The following is a 23,753-nucleotide window of genomic DNA, read 5'->3' on the forward strand; positions in this document are numbered from 1 at the left end:
GTAAAATGCTGTTTCCAAGAGTGGGGGAGGAGTGTGGCTGCCATGTTTTAGACCACAATGACAGCACAGGGAGTGCTCAAAAGGATGAAAAGAATTGGAAAAATAGAAGGAAATAACATGGAGCATTGTACTTCCTGCCTGCTAATTCCTACTTTATTGGTTATTTAATGCTCTGACTACACCATAATTACAAATGACTGGGAAAGCTCCTTGACATTATTGTGCAATGCAGAAAAACAACTTAGAAAATCCCTGAAAAAGTACATTGTTCCTGTCCCACTGCAAGAAGTTGCCTGTGCTAAAGTAATTATAGTTGATTGCACGAGGCTACCAGGCACCTGCAAGATCTGATTGAGTTGAGGGTTTTATCTTTAAAAAATAAAGTAGTTATTCTACTTACTGCAGACATGATAACCTCAAAGACCCAAACTGAACAAAAATAAATTGCCTGTTCCAGGCATAGCTAAGTGACTTCATTCCCCTGAGCTATCAGTGCGCTATATTTCATCAGCAGAGAGCTCAGTAGCAGAAGCTGGGCGTTGTGCAGGTGACTGGACTTGTGGAAGACGTTTTTAGGACCCGAGCATCCAAGGTTGGATCTTCATAGTAGCTGCGTCAGCAGGTCGTTGCTCAAAGTGGGGGGCTCTGCTCTCCTTCTGGGGGCCATTTAGGTGAATGTATGAAGCTACAAGGTCTTGCTAGGCTTGGGAGGGACCCTTTGCCATCGCCTGTTTCCGAGGGAAGGTCGTGGTGATGCTGAGGGTTTCAGGAGGAGCACGAGGGACTTTCCTGAGGCCAACCTGGTTTCATAGGGAGGTTCCCAGGCACGGCTGAGGAAGTAAAGAGCCGTCGTCTCTTGTCTTGTAACCACTTATCACTATTGCTGTCTTTATCCAGGCCCAGCAGCACATCACGACCGATCGCACAGGGAGTCACCGGAGACAGCAAGCCTACATCACTCCAACGATAGCTCAGGCCCCGTACTCTTTCCCGCACAATAGTCCCAGCCATGGTACAGTTCATCCTCACTTGGCCGCGGCTGCCGCTGCTCACCTGCCCACCCAACCCCACCTCTACACATACACCGCCCCTGCCGCCCTGGGCTCCACGGGCACCGTCGCGCACCTGGTGGCCTCCCAAGGGTCTGCGCGGCACGCCGTGCAGCACACCACCTACCCCGCCAGCATCGTCCACCAGGTCCCTGTCAGCATGGGCCCGCGGGTTCTGCCCTCGCCCACCATCCACCCGAGTCAGTACCAGGCTCAGTTTGCCCATCAGACCTATATCAGTGCTTCTCCAGCCTCCACAGTCTACACTGGATACCCACTGAGCCCCACCAAGGTCAACCAGTACCCTTACATCTAAACACTGGAATAAGGAGCGAGAGACACACCCGCAACGGGGGAGTGAGGCGGCTGCTTTTGTACTGAAGAACATGACAAACTAACAATGCAATGGGAGGCTCACGTGAAACTTGAACGAAGGAGACTTTCAGGAAGAAACGAGAAAGAGGAAAGAAGGGGGAGAACCAATTCTACAATTTTTATTTAAAAAAAAAATAAAGAAAATGGAAAAAAAGAACAGAAAAAAATAAAACCACAAAAAAACAACCATTCTACACCAAACTAGAGAGAGAGAGAGAAGCAGAAGGACCCTCCAGCGGGTCCTGTGTTTTGAAGAACTTCACCAATAGACTTTTAAAGGTTATTTTCATCCAATAGTGAGCTACATTTAGAAATTTGTTGTCCAGAACACCTAAAATGAAATCCATTAGGTTTTTAATCCAATAGGTATATGAATTAGGGATTTATCCAGCATTTCAAAAGGTTTATGCCCCATCCTTGCTGTGGTCTCTGTATCCCAAAGCACACGTGGGGCTTTGGGATTTTTCTGGAAATAGAAAGTGGGTAAGGGAGGAGGAGGGAGGAGGAGGAAATGTTGTCCCAGTGCTCTAAATTCTGATTAGCACTGATCTGCTTAAACATAACAGGGCAAAACAGGCCACGCAGCACTGGTTGAGATCAGAAGCAATGGGGTTGTTTTTCCCTTTCCTCAAACACACTGGATAAATCCCTGAGAAATGCTATTCCTAAATGAGATCTCTAATAATGTATGTCGGATTTCAGTTTCATTTTATTTTGTTTTATTTGGAGTTTTTCCTTTTAATCCCTAGCCGTTTTAGTATAGGAGGAGACATTTTAGCTGCCCCTGGTAGAATGTAGCACTATACAGGTCATACACCCTTTTTACTATTTTGTGTTGAACTTCAACGATACCAATAGACTATTCCTCAATGTGATTGCACAAAGAAAAGTGATATAACATAGGCATGTAACAAATGTGATTGTCCAGGTATGTATGTGTGTGTGTGCGTGTGTGTGTATGCAGATGCTGCCTTCTCTCTGTGGTGTGTTCCTCGGCACAGCCATTACAACTGTCACAGTCTTAGTTTTACATCATTCCCTCGTAGTGCCTTACCGAACTACAGACGCGGTTTAAGGGTTTACTTCCACTGGTACTCCTAGAAACTGACTGAGGCTAGTCGGAATTTAATCTCAGCTCTTTTTCTTTTCAGGTTGTTATTGCTGATTTTCTTCTTCTGGTGATGGTGGTGTTATTTTTTTTTTCCCCACGTTGTCAATCTTAGCTCACTTGGCAAGGTGTTGGGGAGGCTTGTAGGGGTTAGAAATGTGTATATCTGGGTGTTTTCTCTAGCACTGGATGGGCTGGAAGTGACCAGGTTGGTTGTGAGACCCAGCATGACTCCCAAAGGGTCTGAAGGTGTGTTTGTGGATTGGTCTGTTTCTTTCCTGTTGAAGTAACAGCTTTCCTCCTCAGAAACTGAATTCTCATGTTGCTGCTTGCCGACGTTCTCGGTGGAGTAGGAGGACGGAGTCCTCCCAAGTAGTCAGGTTGTCTCAGTTGTACATCTGAAAGGGGAACAAAACTTTAGCCCATGGGAGGGGGAAACACTAGCCATTGCCATCATCTCTCACTACATCTGTCAGTGGGAGGGAGTTGGGAAAGGGCTAAACGCAGTCCCAAAGCAAGCATGGGAAAATCCAGTTGAGAGAGTCAAACTCAGGTTTCTTAAATGAAAGACAGTATTGCGAGACATTGGGCCTTACCCACTCCAACACGGTTGTGGCAGTATGAGTTTCCCTTCCTCCTCTCACACCTATTCTGTGAAAGATTTCCTGCAGTGGTGTAGCGCCCCTTGACTGGGGGAGCATGTTGGTACTGTGGGTCCTCCACACTGAGGAGCACTACGTGGTCTTGTTTTCTGAAGGTTTCTGAAGAGAGCCTTCCCTACAGTTGGGTTTGGTTAGGAGGGAAGTTTTGCTAGTAACAGCAGTTGCACTGCTGCATCAATATTTAGAAGTGTCTCTAGAGTACCCATGTAAATGGTCGGGCTTGGGAGAAAGAAGAAAGTTTGACAGAAAGTTTCCATGAAGTCTACATGGCTGCTCAGCTCCACTCCACGATTCCTTGTAACTAGAGCATGAAGTATTTAAGTGTTTCACAAGATGCTGGAAAATAGCAGGTTCGTTGACAGAGTGGCGAGGGATGGGTTCCCTGGGTGGTGATAAGGAAGGAGGTTCTCTCAAGTAGGAAAAGATGACAAAAAGACAAGCACAAATACATTTTCTTGTGGTGAGCACTTGGCTAGCCTGGAAGAGAAAGGGATCCTGCTATGTCAGATTCAACAAGATGGTTCAACAAGACTGTTGTCTTCTGGCAAACCACCAAATAACCTCCTGGTTGCCAGCTCTGATTCCTGGGCTATCCTTGCACAGTTTTCTTTTCCTGCCTGTCCTTCATTCCAGCTCAATATACTGTAGATGAAGATGTGATCTCCCAGCAGTCTGTGCACCTTACCCCTCCCTTTGGAAATACAACACATCCCCTCTCATCTGGGGCAGGAAAATAATTCCCCATTCTCACTGTAAAATTCTGGTGCATTCCTCTCCTGTCCCACCAGTTCAGGAATGAGAGCGTCATGCTGCTTGTGTCATGAAAAGGAAAGATAATGTTATTTTATTGTATGATTGTTATGATTATGATTATTATTTTATTATTATTATATTTTACTCTGGGTTTTAATTGCACACGCATTCCTTAATCTTTTTTTTTCTCTTAGTATTGTTGTTGTTGTTATTAATTTTATTTCTCTTCATCAGTGGCATCGGAAGGGTTGCTGTGTTTGTGAACACTGCAGAAGAAAGGGGAAACAAGGTTGTCCTGAGAATGAGAACCTAGGAGGAGTGGGGTGGCTATGGGAGACAGTCTTGAGGGACAGTGTTCCTCCATGTCCCATCTGCATTTCAGAGTAAGTCCAGAAACATTCACTCAGAGGCCAAAACCAAACACCAGCTAACAATGATCTATCAGGAGAGTAGGATTAAAGGCAGATGAGGACCTTGGGGCCTTAGGATCTGGCTCACTATCACTTTGATAGGACATTTATTTGAGATCAAGCCCTATTTGTGCTCCAGGCCATGATTATTTGGCCTTTTTGACTAATCCAAGGCCACACGATGTTGTAAGGGTTGGGTTTTCCTGAAAGAGAAAGCAGATACGTGGTTCTCCAGAAACAGGGCTAACGGAGGAACTGCAGTAGAAGAGTGCACGTGGTTCTCAGTCCTGTCACGGATGGGATAAACAGTGCTGGTGCACACAGCAGGCATTAGCTAGGTAAAACACAGCAGCAGAAAGAGCAGGTTCCTCACCTGTTCTTCCACTCTCACTGAAGATTAGTCAGGTGTCCACAGGGCCAGGATGCTTGGTTTGCCTTTTTTTTTTTTTTTTTTTTGTCCCTGATGTAGATTTTCCTTTCTTTTATAATTATTTGTTGTGAAAATTAATTAAGCTATTCTAGTCTCTAGAATGTAGGTATTTATGTTTTCGATTTGCATCACCTGCTCTGTTAGAATGGGGGGAAGCAGTGGCTGAATTGAAACTCCATAAAAAAATGATAGGACTTAGCAGAGACTTAATCATGCACTTGAGTGCTTTACTGAAGAATAGACTTAAACCCTTCAAGTTAATTACTTGTTTATATGCTTCTCTGGCCTAGGACTGTTGAAGCATGGAAGGCTGTAATCTCAATCACAAATGTGTTTTAGTTATATTAATTGTGTTTTCCCTGTGTACCCATCTGACCTGCTCTCCCACGCAGGCTTGAATCTGATTTCGGGGGCGTTTGGCAGCAGAGCTGGTAGAGCGGCACATGCTGGCAGTGAGGAGCGATGCGTTGCGTGTTGGAGGAGGTGGCCTTTCACGTTGTCCATGCTGGAGTCGCTGACCTGCCAGCTGGAGGTGGCCAGATGATCACGGTGATGGGACGCTGGTGGCAAGGGATGGGCAGCGTGGCTGTTGAATTGCTGTGGTATTGCGACACCGAGTGAGGGCTGTGTTTTCTGGTGGGTACGGGGGAACTGAGCAACACCTCCTCCCTCACACCTGTACAAAGGCATGGTATGGGAAAGTGTGGTGCTGGTAGTCACAGGGGAAACCTGATCAGATTAGCAGAGGAAGCAAAAGTTTTGCATGCTGTCGGTGCCACATAGATAATAACAGCCAGCTTGTTTTGCTTGCAAAGTCCTTTGGGGAGGAAAGAGGATTGACGTGTTTGCGTTGGGTTGGTGCTCTTTGAGTATGTGGAGTAAACTGTGTGGAAACTTGAGAGAGGAGGCGAATGTTTAGATACTGGAAGTGTTTTGGGTGGCTTGTGGCTGGCATGGCAAGAAGGCGGTCCCTTTCGCCATCAACTCATCTTGCTTCCTTCTCATGTGGGAAGCAGAAAGAAGCACGGACATTGCCTCTCCTTAGGGGTGGATCGTCAGACTACTGCTGTGAAACCAGACTGTAGAAGGGAGTGGAGAAAACAGTTGACATGATCAGAATGGAAGACCTGAATGGAAGCACTTCCCACTACAGACTGGAACAAATCCAGTAATTTGAGAGAGCACAAGCAATTGCATCGTCCTCAGCAGTTGTACCTGCTTGCACCCAACAAATCAGGCCTTGTCAGATCTCTTTCTCTCTCTTTGTTCTGTGGTTTTGTCATAATACCTGAAAACATTCCAAGGAAGGGACACTTCTATCTGACATTTTTCCTTTTTTATATTTTCAAGGGATTATGTCTTGCAATTTGGTTTGAAGGAAATTCCATCTGCAAACTTGAAGGGCGATAAACCCAGCTTTTTCTTTAACCAAAGAAACTTTATTTTTTAAAAGAGAGAGAAAGAGACCCCCACCCACTACAGAAATTAAACCAAGCCACAAGTCACGGCTGCCAGGCAGCAGTGATAAACTGTGGAATTGCCTCTTTTGTCTTTTTTTTTTTCTCTCTCAAGTTTCTATCATTGTCTCAAGTAGCTAGCTTGATGAGCAGAGAAACTCACACTAAATATTGCTGCTATCCTAAACTTTAGGGGATGTCAAAAACGTTATTCTTCTCTCATTACTGTTCACCTTGATTAAGATGCATCAGTGGCAACAATGCGATGTTGAACTTGTGAGCTGTGTGGTGGGGATAAGCTTCTGTGTGTTCTGCATGCTTCTGTAGCACCTCCTTCTCGGGATTTGGGATGCTGGTTTTGTTCCGAGCGTCAGACCCTAAAGAGCACTGCAGCATCAGGCCTTTGTGCGGCTGGGCGAGGGTGTTGGACTTACCGGTGTGCTCTTCCATGGCTTGGCAATCAGCCCATCGGAGAGGTCTGCCAGTTTCGGGATAGCTGTACGCAAAGTCCACATAACTGATCTTTGCTCAGGGTGGGCAACGCAGACAGGAAAAGTGTGGGACGGGAAGGCTTTCCCCCTTCCTGCTGACGTAGCCCTGCCTGTCCCACAGGAACGTCAAAGCAGTTGGTCCCCAATCCTGGACACCTGCCCCCATCACCCTCCTGGTCCCCGAACCTCCCTGGCTCTCCTGTGAGGAGAGCCCATGCCCAAAGCACGTGCTGGCCCCCACTGGCCTCTCGTGGCCTGTTGCTCATCCCCTGCATGTGGGGAGGAGGAGGTGGGGGTCTCCACTGCGGGGATCCCCACATCTACCCCGGCAGCGCCTGGAGCTGGTGCGTTGGTCCTGTGGCATGGCGGTGCTGGGGCAGCTGGCAGGAGCATGGCACCAGCCTCTCCTGGTGGGTCCCCGTCCCACAGGTGGCACCGCTGTCCGCCGGGGCAGTGTGAGGCGAGAGCCACCAGCCAGGGCTCTGTGACAGAGGTGGCTTTTCCCTGAGTGTCTGGGGATGACCCCGGCAGTCTGTTAAAAGCTGCTGGCACGTGTGACGGCCTGCAGGACAGGCAGGGCAGGCCACTGCGGGCGGCCGGGCTAGGCCCTGCAGGCGCCAGGCTCCGTGGGTTACCGGCCATGCATTACAGCGCTGGCATGCGTCAGGAGTGGGGCTCGAATGGCTAACGAGCTCGGTTCCTCAGAGGTCTCATGAAGCATGCTAGGAGGGTTGGCTTTCTGCATTTCTAGTTTGAAACTCCTGTTTCTCATTTACGGGTTAGCTTTGTCCTTCCAGTTTTAGCAGTGCTGCTATAACAGACTATTCATGTGTGTTTGAGGATAAAGTTTTTGTTTTTAATCTTTTGCTTATCATAGTTAATCTAAGAAAGGCAATACTAAAGGTATATTTTTTTCCAAAAATGATATTTTTTACTGCACTGATAAATATTGTGACATCTCTGTTCTTAACTCTTTCGCTGTGAGGGGAACCGTGTGCAGACTCACACAAACCTTGTAAATACTTGCGTGTACTTCTGACAGCCAGGGATTTTTTTTTTTAATTTTTTTCTTTCTTTAAAACAAGGTTTCCTCTTTGAAACAGAAAGCAATGGGGCAACAATGCTCAGAGCAAAAGCAAAGCTTATCCCATTTTCAGAACATAGCCAAGGAGTTTTTGCAGTGCTGGCATAGAGTTAATATTTAATGCCAATGTGTTTTGATATATTTTTTTTCCAGCAAATTGTTTGGAAAGGAATAAGACAGAAAAGCTTTGGTCTGGAATTCTGATCAGAAATGTTATTTGTCTCTTTTATGGCACCTCTGATTTTTGTTTTTCCTTTCTTTTCCAAAACTGGCTTGCTGCAGGCTTGCTGGCCTGGGCTCTAGGTCAGTCGGCGGCTGCGCCAGGCGCCTGGTGCTCAGGGACCGCCGACTCCTTTGGAAGCAAACCCGCCGCCGGTCAGGATTCTGGATCCTGACGGCGACAGAGGGTATGCCAGCAGACTTAGGGGTATCCTCGGGTTTTTTACAGAAGGATTTAGATACACTTATATTACGCAAACTGTGACCTAATGGCAATAATTACCTCAAATGTGGGCATTCATCCTGGTTTTAGCCTTTCTGAAAACATGTAGCCAGCTTGAACTTTGATTCAAAGACTCTAAACTCTGTATGGGCGGAATAGCGATAAATGCCCACCCTGGTCATTGTTGCTTGAGTGAATTCTGAAGACAGTGAATCTTTAAAGAGAAAAAAGTTAAACCAAGGAATAGATTACTCTTTTATGTATTTTAATCAATTGTGATGTTAAATGCACATGTAAGTATATATGTTTATAGCTACTGTAAAATGCTTTGGCCTTCTAGAAGATATTTAATGAGTCACATTTTAAACCAATATGAACTGAATAATAGACCGTGGCTACTTAAACAGTTTTCTGGCTACATTTTATAGTTATTACAGTGTTTTATAGTTTACATTTAAACTGGTACTTTTTAAGGGAAATCTTGTGTTTGTAAGTGACACCTTCAAAAACTCAATACAGCTGCCTCTTTTTAATTTTGCCCTTTACAAATGGAAAAGTACAAGTGTGTCTTTAATATGTATATTCTGTTCTGAGATATAACATAGTGTTGGAAAGTCAGTCCAGAGATCAAGTAATCCACTGTATTCCAAAGTCTGGTTGAAAAACACTCCACCCACTTTGTGGATTTAGCACCTCTAGTCCAACAGATAAGCTATTTGTTTGTGTGCTCGTTTAATACCATACTTTATCAAACTCCTTGGGTTGAAGCAGGGAGCGCAGTACTTCCAAATTCACTGTTCTGTGTAGGATCCTCATCTGGATGAAGATACCCATGTAAGAGAATGAAGGATATTCAAAGGAAGGATTGTATTGTACTTTTGATAAATCTTTAGCCAAATGATTAATTCCTGAGTTTAGTGATTGCCTGTTTTATTTTGGTTTTGTGCGTGTGTGTGTGTGTGTATGTGTGTGGTGTATGACAGCCACTCAGAGGCAATGCTGTAATTTGGCTTTCGTCTGTTCACCCCGTTATTACAAACGGTGCTTACCACCGCAGAAACTTTTTGAACCAGTAAACTAAATACAAAGTTCATTGACCATCTCGTTGTCAACTTTGTTTTCTTAGCCAGCGTCAGTTCCCATCAGTGCTGTCTCCCTGCTGCTGTTACGGTGTACTTTGCATTTGGGTATGTCACACTACCCCCTCCCCAGTCTCGCCTAGCTGTCTAGCTTGCTCTTTTGTGTTCTGTCACTTGAGTAACCAATGAACATGGTATAAATGTCTGCTGGGCAAAATGGTACTGCTAGGTCATGGAAGCACAGGAACTGGCATTTAAAAACATAAATCTGTGTCTGTCTGAAGAACCGAGCTTCTGTGGAGGAGCCTGGGTGCCCTAGGGGGGCCCCTTACATTTCTGCCCCATGCCTGAGGCACTGGTCCCAGCGACCCCAGGGTCAGCGGTGTTGCAGAGGAGCATTGGAGATGCTCGTGGTGCCACTGGCTGCTGATACAATCCCCCAGTGCAGCCTGGGGCTGCTGTGCCCACCCCGTAACCCACGGAACCAAAGCGACAACGCATCGCGCGGCAGCCCACAAGCAGCGCTGGGGCTGGCGGGGATCATCCCCCCTTTCATTGCCTTTTGCTGCCCTCAGCACTTGCACGACCTTTTGTTCTTAAGGGGGGGTCAGACCCACAAACACCAGCACACTCAAGCGAAGGAGACAGTCCTTTCGAATTCTTTGGCTTGCAACTTGTCAGGCAAGAAGGGGTTTTGGCCACTGGCAACGCACATCCCATAGAATCCGAATGGTTATGTATAGCACCGCTGCCCTCGGAAAGGAAAAAACAGGCTTCTGCCATACTTCCATGTCACATGGTTACATACGACACTTCTGGCTCCCCTTCTCCCCCACCTTTATTCCTTCTGTGTTCGATTTTGTGTTTTATTTAATTTTATTTTTTGCTCTGTATTCTTTTCAAAATGAAACTTCCATGGATATCCCAGGGCACAACCATTTCAGGTGTAAAAAGGATCTCCTCATCCCCTGTTTCACCAACCAAGAAACCAAGGCTTTTTGGGTACCGATTCTACTTGGGCAGAATCAGAATGTAGCCTGTATCTTTCATACCAAACCAAATTTCTGAAAGGAGCGGAAGTGTAATTAATAGCTTTATTAAAGGAGTGTGAGAGAGAGAGAGAGTAAGAGAGGGAGCGAGATGGCGAGAAGAAAGAGGGGCATCTAGGAAGTTGACAAGGCTAGACTTCGGGTAGTTAAAAATGAACCAAGAGGTGAAACATTATTTACAAACAGTAAAATCCTTTTAAAATCAGGAAGGGGGAAGTGGAGGGAGCATTTTATACCTTTCGACTGCCCACAAGCCCAGCACACCCTGGATGGAAAGTGGAAGTTAACGTACACTGAACCAAAATTCTTGAGGGGGAGAGATGGGAGGAAAAGCTGTGAAATGCTATCACCACTGCAAGGGAAAAGATGCCCCTGCCCCAGCTCTGGATCTCAAATGGTTCTTTCTCTACAGCATCATCTCAGCCCAGATACCCCATGAAAGCCCTGAGCCGTTGTGTTCCTTCACTGTACGGTTTCTGTAATAAGAGTGTTAATCCATGTTAATCTTTGTGAAAATTATTGTGTGCAACAGTATTTTCTTGTGTACTGCTTTTTTTTTCCTATGTGAATTGTCCCTTTTTTTCTTCATTTCTTTTCTTTTTCCCCCTTTTTTTTTTCTTTTGGAAAATATGTCTTTCTTATTTAAAAAAAAAAAAAACAAAAAACAACAAAAAAAACTGATGTGTTGTAGACCTCTATGTAACCTATTCCTTAGTCTCATATTATAGGTATGTTATAAGAATGGATATTTTACTTGGCTTTAGAATGTTTTACAAGAAAATTAATTCTTAACCAATCAAGTTCTTGCTACTAAAAAAAAAAAAATGCTTGTGTTTTTCATCATGACGTTGTGTGCTTCTAATTAATAATCATTTTCGTTGTAGAAAAATGGAGTGAATTTATATTAGTCTTGGAAACTAATAATAGCATTGTAAATTTATGAGATGATTTTAACAGAAAATACATTATAGAAGAATATAGTTATTTTAATTGTAATATTACTAACTGTAGGGTGAGAAAGGAGGTCCCGTTGTGGTGAACTATGTTATAGCTTGTTATTCACGGTTTCTTTTTGATCATTTTTTCGGTCTCTGAGGTGAAACGAGTTATTAATCAGAATTTGTAAACTCACATATGCATATTGTATATGTGTAGAAATGTAATCACACTTTGTCTTGGAATTACATTAAACTGTTTTAAGTCACTGCAAAGTTTGTGTGTCTGTATGTCTTATCGCTAGTTAAAGTTTGGTCTGAATGTTTGGTTAGTTTTCAGTTACTTTTATTTAATCTCCCAAGTCTATTTGGAAAACATCGCTAACAGTATCATTAATAATAAGTAAATAGTTTTCCCTTTGAGGTGGAATTTTTACACGTGTGAGACTAGCGGTTTGTTCTTATTGCAAAAGTGTGTGTTTATGGTCGGATATTCATTTGGAGCTTCACCGAAGCACAGCAGGGTTGCAACTTACACATCCATTTGGAGCTCCCTGGCATGCTGACAGAGGTGCGGGCACCAGCTGCAAATATTAGCCTGGTTTTTCTTTGCATTATGCCTGAGCCCCTGTTTCATTTGTTCCCTTTCATCTCTTTGCCAAGCCCCAGCTGACCTTTGAGAAGTTTACTCAGACACCAAAACGCTTCAACAGCCACACGCTGCCACCAGCAGTGCCTGCCCTTTGGGCAGTGCCCCATTTGCACTGATAAACTCACTCAGGCGGGATACCTGTGGAAGATCCCTCATTACTCAGTGCCACCCTGCAGGAGATGAGTGGGCCCTCACCTACTCCCTGTGCCAGAGGGAGAGCAAGACCTCCTCCTTTTTGTTGCTGACGTTGTCCAGCACAGGGACTTGTGTGTGAACTGCCAAGTCTCTTGGCATGCAGGATTCAGCTTCTTAATTTGCCCTCTGCCTTCCCATGGGTGGCCAGTGAGATTCACAGTGGTTTATACTGGGTTGCCTGCTATATGAAACATCAGATAAGCGTTGCTTTGGATTTCTAGGCAGATGCTGAAACCTTTGGTAACAAGAGGACCCAAGACCTAGCTGCCTTAAACCGGCTTAGACCCCCAATTCAGCAAAAGCAATTAAAGCTGTACTGCCGGTGCCTATTTAACAAGCCACTTAAGTTTGTGTTTAATTTAAAATTGTGTATCCTAATAAACGTCAAGCTTTTAATCATATACTAGCAGGTAATTGCATAGGTAGGTGCTTTACTGGAAATGAGGAGTTTACTGGGTTATGGTATAAGGAGGAGACATTGGTGAACGGTCTAATCTCAGAAACACCTATAAATCATAAAGAGCTAGAATAAATGGTAGAGTTTCTCCATGTTTGCATTGTGTTACGCTATCTTGTTTTGTTGTTTGTTTGGTAACGCATCTACAAAACTGTAAAAAAAAAAAATGTTTGTCATTCCGTTGTCCAAGACCAGAACAGATTAAAACTGCATTGCAGTTGGACAATGTTATTTCTGACCATTTATCCACAGGAGAGGAAAATACTTTCTCAGTTTGAGCAGGGCTGCTTCTGATGGAACCTGTGATGTCTCACAGGAGGAAATGAGGATTTTCAGCCAGCAGATGAAAAGGTGAGAACCATCTTGGAGAATCAGACACGCCACCAGTGACCCAAATCTGGCCTCCAGACTTCCCACACTCTGAAGGTGCAGCCATTTCCCGGGTTTCTCCATTGATCATTTATCCACACATTCACTTGCAAATACTCCTGAGTTTGTTTAAAACTAAAGTTGGTGAGTTGCTGGGGCCTCAGGAACACCAGCACCTGGAGAGCATGAGCCTGAGCAGCTGGTACCAATGAGCACCACCAGCTTTGGGTCACGCCAGCTCTTTCTGGGCCAGAAGGAATCCCTCTTGCTGCTCTGGAAGTGGTTGCCTCAGCAAAACCGGTTCATTCCAGGTGGGGATGGCTCTTGCTTAAAATTGAGACGGTGGTAGGTACATGGACGTGGCATACACGTATCTTTGGTGTCTGAAGTCTGGCTCCTAAGTTTGTATTTATATCTATGAGGAGAACTTCTCTGATCTCCAGCGCTGCTCAGCCCTTCTGGTCACTATTCACTTCCAACAAAACTGGAAGTTTAGGCAGGGAGAGGAGGGAATCGGTGCTGCTCCAGGCACCTCAGACCACCGCCCTCCGTCCCTGTGTACGTGTGTCAGCTCAACACAGCACGCCCAGGCTGCAGCTGTGGGCCTGCGCCTCAGCATTTCTCCTTTCTTCACTTCTTTATCTCTGAAGCCACTCACCCTCGCCATGCCAGCCAGGCTAGGGCAAACATGCCCACATCAGCGTTTCCTCTCATGCTGTTTTCCTTTGTTTTCTACCACAAGGTGGTTGTGCAGACAACGAGCGTTGAAGGCCCCTGCACTACATAGGGAGGACTCTGCCTCTTGGGGCTCATGCTCACGGGGCGGCAGCATGGCGGGAGCTCCAGGCCCGCGCTGACAGGGCCACGAGTGGGGACTCCAGGCCAGCTCCATCCCCTTGGGGTCTTGTGGAGGAAGATTTTTAAAAGTCACTTTATTCCCCTTCTGCTGTTCCAAGCTTGTTTAAAAGATATATATAAAGCTTGTAATAATGTGTGGTTAAAAAGAAGGACTTACCTTAATTCAAAACACTGTGACAGCAGCACTTCACCTGCACACACCAGCCATTTGACCCACTGTCGGTAAAACCCTCCCATGCCGCACGGTCCTCAGACTCCAGAGCTCTGCTCGCCGCTGTGTCAGCATGTCAGGGCTCCCTTGCTGCTTGGATCTCTTCATCCTACCTTCCCCCCTCTCAAAACATCCCCTTCTAGTTGTTAATGACCCCTGTCCTGCATGACCCCATTTCCTCACCTCTCCCCTTGCCTCCTTTATTTCCTCTCCGTATTGGTTTGACCCCAGCATGTGTGTGCATAATTTAGCAGGGTGCATGAAAGCTGGGGGGTGCGGGGAGAGCAGGCATGGCTTGTGACAGGCAACAGCCTGTAGTGGAGTGTGATGGGAAAAGCAAATCCTATTAGTGGTGGGTTTTGTTTGTTTGTTTGTTTTGTTTTGTTTTGTTTGTTTGTTTTAAGCTTTAAAATAGCATTGTGAAAGGAAGAAACAAAGAGGCCGGAGCCCTTTCCCTGCAGCCGTGCAATCCCCCAGCTCTGTCACTGTCCTCTCCACCAGCAGACCTTGGTGCTGCCTGCTGAAGTACGGAGATGGAGGCGCACAGCACAGACTTATAACCCGAGGGAAGTAAAAAAGCCTGAGCAAAGAGGTGGTGGGCAGCAAAGAGTGGGAGAGGGTCTGGTGCCACTGGGAAGGGGGAAGTGTCCCGAGACCAGACACAAGAGGGAACAAAAAAGAACTGGGCAGAAACTGGGCACCAGGTTGAAGAGCAAGAGAAGAAAGTGGTGATGTAGACATGATCTTCCACAGAAGAGGAGATTTTCAGAAACAATGACTTTCCAGTGCTGTAACCAAAGTACAGAGGGCACAGAGAGGGTGTCAACCCCTCAAAAAATCGGGTCCTTTCTCAACCAGATTTTTCGAGCCAGCCTCGACAGCAGTTAACTCCAAGGTGGGGTGTACACAAGACAGTTCTTTGGGATACAGGGAGAAAATATTCCTTGCACCATTAATAAGTAAAACAAAAATATTTTTAAAATAGAGTAGATTTCATCTTTATGATTTTTTTTAATATAATTTCTGGGTTTGTTCACATTTTATAAAGTGCATCATATACAGTGTTACATGCATATAACCCACAAATAAATAAAAACACATCTATCGGGGCTGCATCCTCAAAGTTGACCTTTCCAGAAGAGGTCGGAAGCCGCTGCTGGGGGCTGCTGCCGCTCAGCCGCCCCGACAGCGGGCCCACCACCGCACCCATGGGCGCCCCGGAGCCATGCGCTCCCTGCGGCCGGCAGAGGGCGACCGCTGCCCGCGCCTCGTCTCGGCCCGGCTCGGCTCGGCTCGGCTCGCCGACCTGTGTATGCAATGGCAGCTTGGCCAAAAATCCTCCCCCCTCCTCACCTTGGTCGCAAGTCCAAAACGCAGCTCTGCTGTGAAGAAAATCGACTTCATCCCAGCCAGCCCTGGTGCGGCTGGGAACCTTGGAGACGCTGCAATAAGCGGTGGTAGCAGAGGAATCCAGAGGATGCAGAGACAACTACAAAAAGAAAAATATTAATAATAATTAAATATATATCTAGATATATATTCAAAGATTTCAGTTTAAAAAAAATAGTTGGTACTATTGGGAAAGCAAAAGTTAGCGGAATATTCATTCAACAGTCAAGTGAGGATATCACTGGTGCTTTCCTCTAGGAGTCAAAGATCCTCAAATACCTGCCTTTGATCGCAGGGCTTGCCTTTGATGGCAGGGAACGGTGCTGTGCCTGCGCAGAGGGGTTTGTAATGCCGCAGTTGGATGCCGAGTGTTAACAGCGCTGACACATCCAGTGCTGGAACCATTGCCTCTGAGATTCCCTACAAATCGATGGAGATACCTGAATGCAAAATCTGGCTGAAAAGGGCTGAAAATCTGGATGAAAGGGCATGGGGGTCTGCTCATCCATCCCATTGCCCTTCCCTTGGTCGGAATTGGGAGTCCTCTGGCTTCTTAAACCCATGCTGCCCAACTGCTCCTGGCTATGGTAAGGAAGATGAAGCATATCACTTCTCAGGAAGGTGAGGGGCTGTTCAGATTGGTATTTTGTCCTCGTCCCCCAGAATACTCCACCTCAGTATGCTAAGTCAGCATCCAGATTTCAGCCCCATGAGAAGAAAACTGAGCGGAGAAGGGTGTCTGTTTTGTCTCTCCTCATTATCAGTTTCAGAGCTTTCATAGGGGACGGGGCTTTCACCAGGAAATACTGCAAGGTTTTCAGCTATGTGCAGACACTGGAGAAGCCAATGATCTGCTGCGTGGGGAAAGAATAGCTGGTAAGTAATTTCTGACAAGTGAAGTGCGTGCAGTTTACAACGTAAGCAGCTTGGCTCCTTTCTTAATGTTTCATAATGCTCCTGGACCAGCTTTGTCATTTATGACCTTTCTTCACTACGAGCAGAGGTTACACAGAACGGATGTGTTTTTTCAAGAGATTTCAATAGGGTGCGTGCCTCCTTGCCCTCTGACTGCGGGCAGATGGGGTCACAGAGCAGTGCGCACACTTACTAAGAAGCTCAGCTTTCTCTGGCCACCTTCTCTCTCCCTTTTCTTCTTCCTTCTTTTCTTTATTTTCTCCCATCCTCTTGATTTTACATATGAGCAGAGTTAACAATGGTCCTGACCAGTCTGTGCTGAGCTCTCTGTTACTGAGCCACCCCATTTGCTTGCCCAGGGCACTGCATTTACTCCCTGAACTGTGAAGCAGTTGTTCTTTATTATGGCCCGTGTCTCCATTTATTTACAGAGAAACCCCAGCAAAGGGAACTCGAAGTACATTTCTGAATACAACAACAATTGTCTGAGGGTGATCCTTTCCTCCTGAGCAGTGAAACACGTGTTTCTCCTCTGCTCTCTGTGGCCTGCCGTGTGCTCTTTATGCAACAGGTTACCCTGGCAGGAGAGCCATATGATCTTAACTCTGCTGGTTTCCTGGTGAGTAAGCATTGACACATGGGAAAATCCATTTTAATTTTCTGGGAAATCCTGCAATTGGAGAGTCTGTGAAGGATCCTAAAGTGAAGGAGCCCCGCAAGTCGCTCTGAAGCTGCAGGCTGTGTGAAAGGGGCTGGTCGAGTGCAAGGAAACCTTGAAACTCCTCTGGAGAAACGAATGCACTGCTACTGCTCTCCTGCAGAGGAGACCCTCTGATCATGCTGAGCATCCCAACGAGGAAGAGAACGAGTGTGACGCATCTTTCGTACCTCCAGGGAAATGCAATCATAATCTCTGATCTGGTGCTAATTGATGCTAATGAAAAGGCTCCAGCAGACTTTTGAGTAGACCCGCAGGTAAGGAGAAATGATACCGTTTGAACATCACTGCTGATAACAACCAGAAGGACGATGTTATGTTGTCATCAATCATGGCAGTAGCCAAACCTTTTGGACAAAGGTCAGGAGAACTCTCCAGCTTGGTCCCCCTCACTCATCCCTAACTTCTCGGGCAGCCTGGTCTCTCTGGTGGCCAGGGATTGTCTCTGCGGGGCAGAACAACACACGGTGGAGGTACTCAGGTGGTACTCTGGGCACGCAGACCCTCACAGCCCTCTCTTGCCCACTGCCCTCCCAGAACCGAGTTTCATACGTGTGGTAGCTCTGCAGTGCTCTGCAAGTGAGAGGAAAAAGCACATCGAGGGAGAGGGAAGGGACATGGCACGGGTTAAGCCCTGCCCCTAAGCCTCTCCTGGAGAAAAGAGGGATGCCCTATTCTGTGCAGGTGATCAGGGCAGAGATGGTCAGAGAAAAGTGGAGTCAGGACCCAAAAAAGGTGGTACAAAGCAGAGCCAAAGACTAATATTATTTTTTCCCAGAAGAATGAGCCCAGTAACTGCAGGCTGGGTAGCCTTGGCTCAGTTTCAGGGAAAACAAAGGAAGACCTGCATGGGATTCAGCTGAGAAAGAACTGCAGAAAAGAACATGATTAATGCCACTGACATAGTTATATGGTAACTACAAGCAAACTTGTCAAACCTGATTTGTGCTTTTATGAGACGATGTATTTGGTTGACAAAGGTAATTGCATAGTGATAATGTACATGAAACTGTGCTGGGCACATTAGTCAGTAGTGCAGTGCATTTTGATTCTAAAAATTAACACTCTGCAGCATCAATACAACTTGTGTGAGCTGCACCAGCAGGAGGCCAACTGACAGACCTCAGAGTCAATGAGGACTCCACGAGAGGCTTGTGGGATCAGGACTATGCTGGAAGCTGCTTAATCTATTAATGTATCAATTTAATCTATGATCTAAATGAATATGAAATCTCTATTGATAACACCCAGGGCTGGCAATGACTAGGAGGACAGAAGAGCGTAACGAAGTCAGCTGTGCAGAGTGGCATGCCCGATAGCAAAGGGCTGCTTACTCTTGGAAAGGTAGAGTTTGCAACCGGGAGTAGATTGAAAAGTTGTAGCTTTGTGGGTGATGTTGGCAAGTCTGAAACATCCCAGCTCCTAGAGATTTGGAGACATTAAATACTGGGGATTCTGAGGGCACAGAAGACCTGTCCTGGACCCAGAGGCAAGCAGCAGAGGCTCTCCAGGACATAAGACCTCCAAGATCAGCACCCTCCTGGCTCCCTGTCCTGGGAAGCAGAGAGCCTTTTTCTCCCCAGCTCAGCTAACCAGGAGCACCTCCAGCCCAGGCTGTGGAGAGGACACCCCACAGCCAGCAGCCCTATAATGCGAATGGGCACTGAGTAGCTTAAAGTCCACGTGAGGAACAGAAGACGTAGTCAGTGGATTCAGCCTCCTGGTACCATTTGCTCTACTGACGTACTCAGGTCTGCTGCAAAGGAAGACTGCACTGTGTGTGCTCGAGCAGGATCACGCTCTTTCTGCAAGCCGATCCCCCCTGCCCCGCCACCAGCCTGGCACGGGCAGGCAGCAGCAGGGGAGCGTTGCCTGGGGACTGCTCTGTGCATCCCAGGGGAGAAACAGCAGGGTCAAGTGACAGCGCCCTTCTCAGGTTTACCTGGGGTTTGTTATGGCTGTTGGTTGTTGTTGCTTCTCTTATCTGGGAATAATGAGTTCTCACGTTTCTGTACCACTGCCGAGCGGGGAAAGCACGGGCTTCTGAGGCAGCCCACATGTTCAGTCCCTGTACCTCCATGCCAAACAGGGACATTGGACATTTTTTCACCTCCACCATAGTCTTCTCCAAGACAGTTGAGGCCAGCACTCAAAATGTGAATAGATGCCATTGCTATGATTTTTTTCCCCTAGTGCCCAGGCTACATCTGGACAGTGTGGCCTATTGTAAAGGTACCTTTTGCTAAGCCCTGAGAGTAGCATTCAGGTGACAGAGTTTCTTTTCCAGTAGCCCCTGCTCTACACCATAATGACCCAGTAACGCGTAATAACCCAGCCAGCCGCTGATCGGGGGGACTCAAGAACATTTTTTTTTTTTGAGCAAAAGATGTTTTTTTCAGTCAAAGGAAGAAAATCAAAGATGAAATGTAAGATGAAACAAAATTTAGAAAAATAATTAAAAAAAAAAGCTCTTGTGCATTAAGTCTTACCAGAAAGCACAGTTGTTTTCAATAACTTCCATTGAACATAGACACCTGTTCAAGGTCAAGTGGAAAACCCAGCTCTCTCTCAAAGGTTGGTTTTCTCTAGCTTGTTCCAACACTGCTTTTCATCCATTTCTTTTGTTTCATCTGTGGTTTTTAGCAGTTCAGGGCTTTCTGGATTCTCCCTGGACTTATAAGAAATTAACACTTGCCTGCACGAAGGTATCTGGGTAGATGTTTCCTGATATAGCTTTTTAACAGCTCTGTGCTATTTGAAATGGCATTGGTATGTGGTCACTGTTTGCTTCCTATTTCCTTTCTCCAACATTCTTCTGTACAGCCAGGCAGGAAAATAGCCAACAGGAAAACTGAGATATCATCGACATTCATAAAAATAACTTGTTTTCTCCATCATTTTTCACAGACAGATTTACCTTATTGCTTCTGTTAAAACCACCTTAAACCATCAGCAAGTGGCTTCCATAGGAAACTATCTGGGATTTCAGGAAGGGCTGAAGCATCGCTCCCTCATCATAAGCAGGGGTTGCCTTGTTGATGTGGCCTACCTTGTTTCTCTCCCCACAGTGGCTCACCCAGCGGAATGTTTCAGATTCTACATACCCCTGGCTTTTCTTGATCACTGATATTCCTTAGGCTGGCAAGGTAACTCTGCTTTCCTGTATGTGCGCTATTGTCGGCTTACTTATGAAGGGGGATAATTACCCAAAGTGGTGAATTATCAAAACATGCCAAACAGCAGCCCTCCTCCCCATTAGCTTTTTGTCAGTACTTGGTTCTTTTTTTTTTTTTTTTCCTTGTAGTTGCTGTGCTTATCCTCTCTCCTGTGTGCACTAACTGATTACACTGATATAATTCCACTGAATTTGAGGGGATTATTTTCCGAATTATACTGGTGAGTCACCCTTCTGTCCTTCGATCAGTTGCCCTGACCACTGTTGTATTTCAGGGTGTAAAATCAGTGTAACTGTCAGAAGCTATGAATTATGGAGGTGGGACTCATTAGACCTCAGGGAATCAAGCAGCTCTCCTGTAACTTGCCTGAAGATACCTGAGTTGAATCTCCTGAGACTCCAAAAGTTTATCTCCAGCTGCTCTGACTGCATCTAATTTATTTTCTAGTGGTTGCAAGTTTCTTGCTTTCTATCTTCCCTCTGCACGATTTTCCATCTCTTTGCATCTTCCTTTCTTTTCCTCATTATTGCTTTTACTTTTTAGCTGCATGTTACAATAAAGTGTGCTTTTCTAACGTGTTTCCACATGAGGCTGTGCTGGAGCTTGGGCTGTGGTGAAAGGAAAGATACTAAAAATATATCAAGAGGTACACTGTTGGGTAATTTAAAAACTAATATGTCTTGTGTTAGCCAAACAATAGAGCATTTGATAAGCTGTGCACTGCTGAGAGGATCGTTTTCAAAGGGTCATCCACCTGCAGTACAGAATCCACGGATAAGAGGTAAGCTTTGGGCTGACCTCCCGGCCAAGAATCCTCTCCACCCTTTCCCTTCTGTCTTTGGGGTGGAGGTGAGGATGCTAGAGCAAGGGGCTAGGACGTTTGACAAGATTTTTCATTGTGAGAAGGAATGACAAAATGGAAAGGAAGGATAGGGGTGGCGAGGGATGGGAAAGATTAATAATTGTTTCCTTGGCAACTGAAACCGTGGAGCCTCATGCAGGAATCCCTGACAGAAATCCTAGAGGAAGCTGGGCGAGATGATCACAATGGTCTCTTCTGCCTTCAGACTGTTGCAGGCTAGGTTTACACATCACAGCGTGGTGCTGCATAAAGAGATCGAGTCAGTGCTAAATGGAAACCAGAAGCTGTATGGCTGTAAGAGACCCTTGGGAAGAGAAGCCCCATTGTCTCCCTTTTATAAAATGAGGATTTTTTTTTTAAAGCAAAAGATGAGAAGATTGAATAACCTGGCAAAGATTATTAAATGTCTTTGGCAATGCGGAGGGCAAGCACGTTACCAGTCTCTGCCTGTCCCTCTCATCACTGGAGTGGGACCACATCCCCCTCAGCTGAGGGTGTGCTGAAGATGGTGCACAAGGAGGTAGCAGAATGGCAAAGGGAGTGAGAAGCAGGCGAAGCAGGCGCTGTGCAATGAGTGCCGTCTGCCCACCACGCAGGGCTGTGCTCCGCAGGCAACACCAGCAGAAAGGGTCCCCGTCCTGCGCAGTGCTCTGCTGCAGCAGCAGTGAGCCTCCATGAGGGGATTTTCATGTAAGAACTGGGGCATAGATATGAATATTAATGAAAGCAAGATTGACTAACTTCATGCTATTAAAAGATTTCTGGTCCCAGAGAGTAGGTGGAGCCTTTTAAAAAATGTATAATGAAATATAACGTGATACATAACTTTAAGGGCATTAAGAATGTGGATTTTGATCCTTTCCAATTTTCTGTTTATATAATGCTTTGCAAGCATGAAATGGAAATATGCTTTCATTTGAACACTTCTTTTTTTTTTTTTTTCCTTCTCCTCTATGTCCCATATACCAGTATTTGTTAATGCAGAATTTCATGGCCATGCATTCTGGTGAGCCACTTGGCAGTGGGCAGCTAGTATTGATTTCTGCTCCAAAAATAGAGCATCATCAAATGCTTGTATATCTATAAATGTATACATGAATATATATATTTATTTATAAACACGGGTGTTGCAAAGTCACAAAAGACATATGAAGGTTAAATCAGAATTGTAATAAATACACAACCTTGTCAGTTCCAATGTAAACTTTTGTGACACCTGTATATTTGATGCATAAATGCTGGAGAGCGTAATGTACTGCTCCATGCCTGTGAAAGGCATCCCCAGGCAAGATGCTGGCACATTACTATACCTGGAGTAGAAACTATAGATTTGGAGCAGCAGAATTTCCAGACAGTCATGTTGGAAAGAAGCACTGCAGCATCAAGGCAGCTGGTCCATTTATTTCTGTCTGATCATGATGTTAAATAATTGCCGATGCCTGCATCACTACCACTTACTTCTCAGAGTAGCTTAATGATAGGAAACCAGCTCTGTGAGTGATTCCCTGTACGAATGAGTAGAGCTGTTACATGTGTCTGTCTGATTCTCCGCAAGGAGCTAGTGGCTGTGGCAGTTCTGAGAAAGCAAAAAATGAAAGGATCCTTAGAGAGCCGGTATATATTTTTTTTTACTCTTTGCTCTCTGTGATGGAGAAGGATGGTGTAGAGCACAAAACGAAATTTATGTTCCCTGAGACTTTCTTCTGGGCTGGCACTGAGTACTCATGAGTAAGATACTGTGTCGGTAATGTGTCAGTATGGCCATGTTCTGGAGCGCAGTGAGAGGGGGCTACTACAAAGCATGCCAGCCAAAATAAGACGGAAGAATCCTGCCTTCCTGTCTGACATATTTCTTAAAGGCAATTAGGAATGGGGTATATATGTGTGTGTATCTGGGTGTGTGACCGTATAATTAGCATGTAAAATGTAGGATGCAAAGTTAAAAACAGTGCGTTAGTTCTTTACTGCTCTCCTTTTTAAAATCTTGTGGCTTTTTTTTTTTCATCTTTTACTGCTTATTTTTTCACCCTATTAATATCCAAAATATCCTTTTCTTTGATGAATGTCATTTGGAGACCTGAATAGTGATGTCAGTTGAATGTGCAGTTTTTATAATTTCACTTCCCTGAGAGGTAGCTATTCCTTTAGGGCAAAAAAAAGATGGAAGAAACTTAAGGGAAATAAAATGAAAAAGGAATTTAATTCTGTTATTTTGATTCATGGATACCCAAAATGAGACATCAAGCTTGGGATTCATTTCATCTAATGTTATCCATCTAAAAGAACAAAACTAGTTATCAAAGCCTTCCTCTACAGACAAAGGAGAGAGATAGGTCAGATATCGGCCTTTGGCTTTGCCTATCTTATCATGAAATGCATATTATGCATATCATTTCTTTCCATTCACAACAAAGAAATATAACATAGAGACTGAGTTTCAAAGAAATGTATGCACGTAACTTCAGTTTAAAAAGATCTACTACGTTTGTCCTGGCTGAGTTAAGGAATGCAAGTTCTTTCCAAAGCAGATGTAGGAATGGTTTCATCCCACTGAAAATGAGAGGTCTTTAAGCCGTCAAGGATGTGGAACATTAAGCCAAAATGAGGAAATGCTGGATAAGTATTTC

The 23,753-nt window shown here is 45.3% G+C and overlaps 1 protein-coding gene and 1 long non-coding RNA gene across 13 annotated transcripts in view; one reads left to right on the plus strand and one right to left on the minus strand.

Annotated features, from left to right (window-relative positions):
* Positions 1-11,600, plus strand: part of HIPK2 (homeodomain interacting protein kinase 2) — a 135,792-nt gene extending 124,192 nt beyond the window's left edge. For all 12 annotated transcript variants that reach the window (XM_040544966.1, XM_040544962.1, XM_040544965.1 and 9 more), the window contains one exon: positions 898-11,600. In XM_040544966.1, the coding sequence (XP_040400900.1) occupies positions 898-1,365 (468 nt within the window). In that variant the 3' untranslated portion in view covers positions 1,366-11,600. The remainder of the gene's footprint in view (positions 1-897) is intronic.
* LOC121063953 lies at positions 7,810-14,878 on the minus strand. The gene is made up of 2 exons (XR_005816240.1): positions 14,013-14,878; positions 7,810-13,900 (listed from the first exon to the last, which is right to left on the minus strand). It is a non-coding gene; the product is annotated as an uncharacterized LOC121063953 (long non-coding RNA).
* Positions 14,879-23,753: the final 8,875 nt, after the last annotated feature.

Source organism: Cygnus olor, chromosome 1, assembly GCF_009769625.2.
Source record: "Cygnus olor isolate bCygOlo1 chromosome 1, bCygOlo1.pri.v2, whole genome shotgun sequence".
Lineage (NCBI taxonomy): Eukaryota > Metazoa > Chordata > Aves > Anseriformes > Anatidae > Cygnus > Cygnus olor.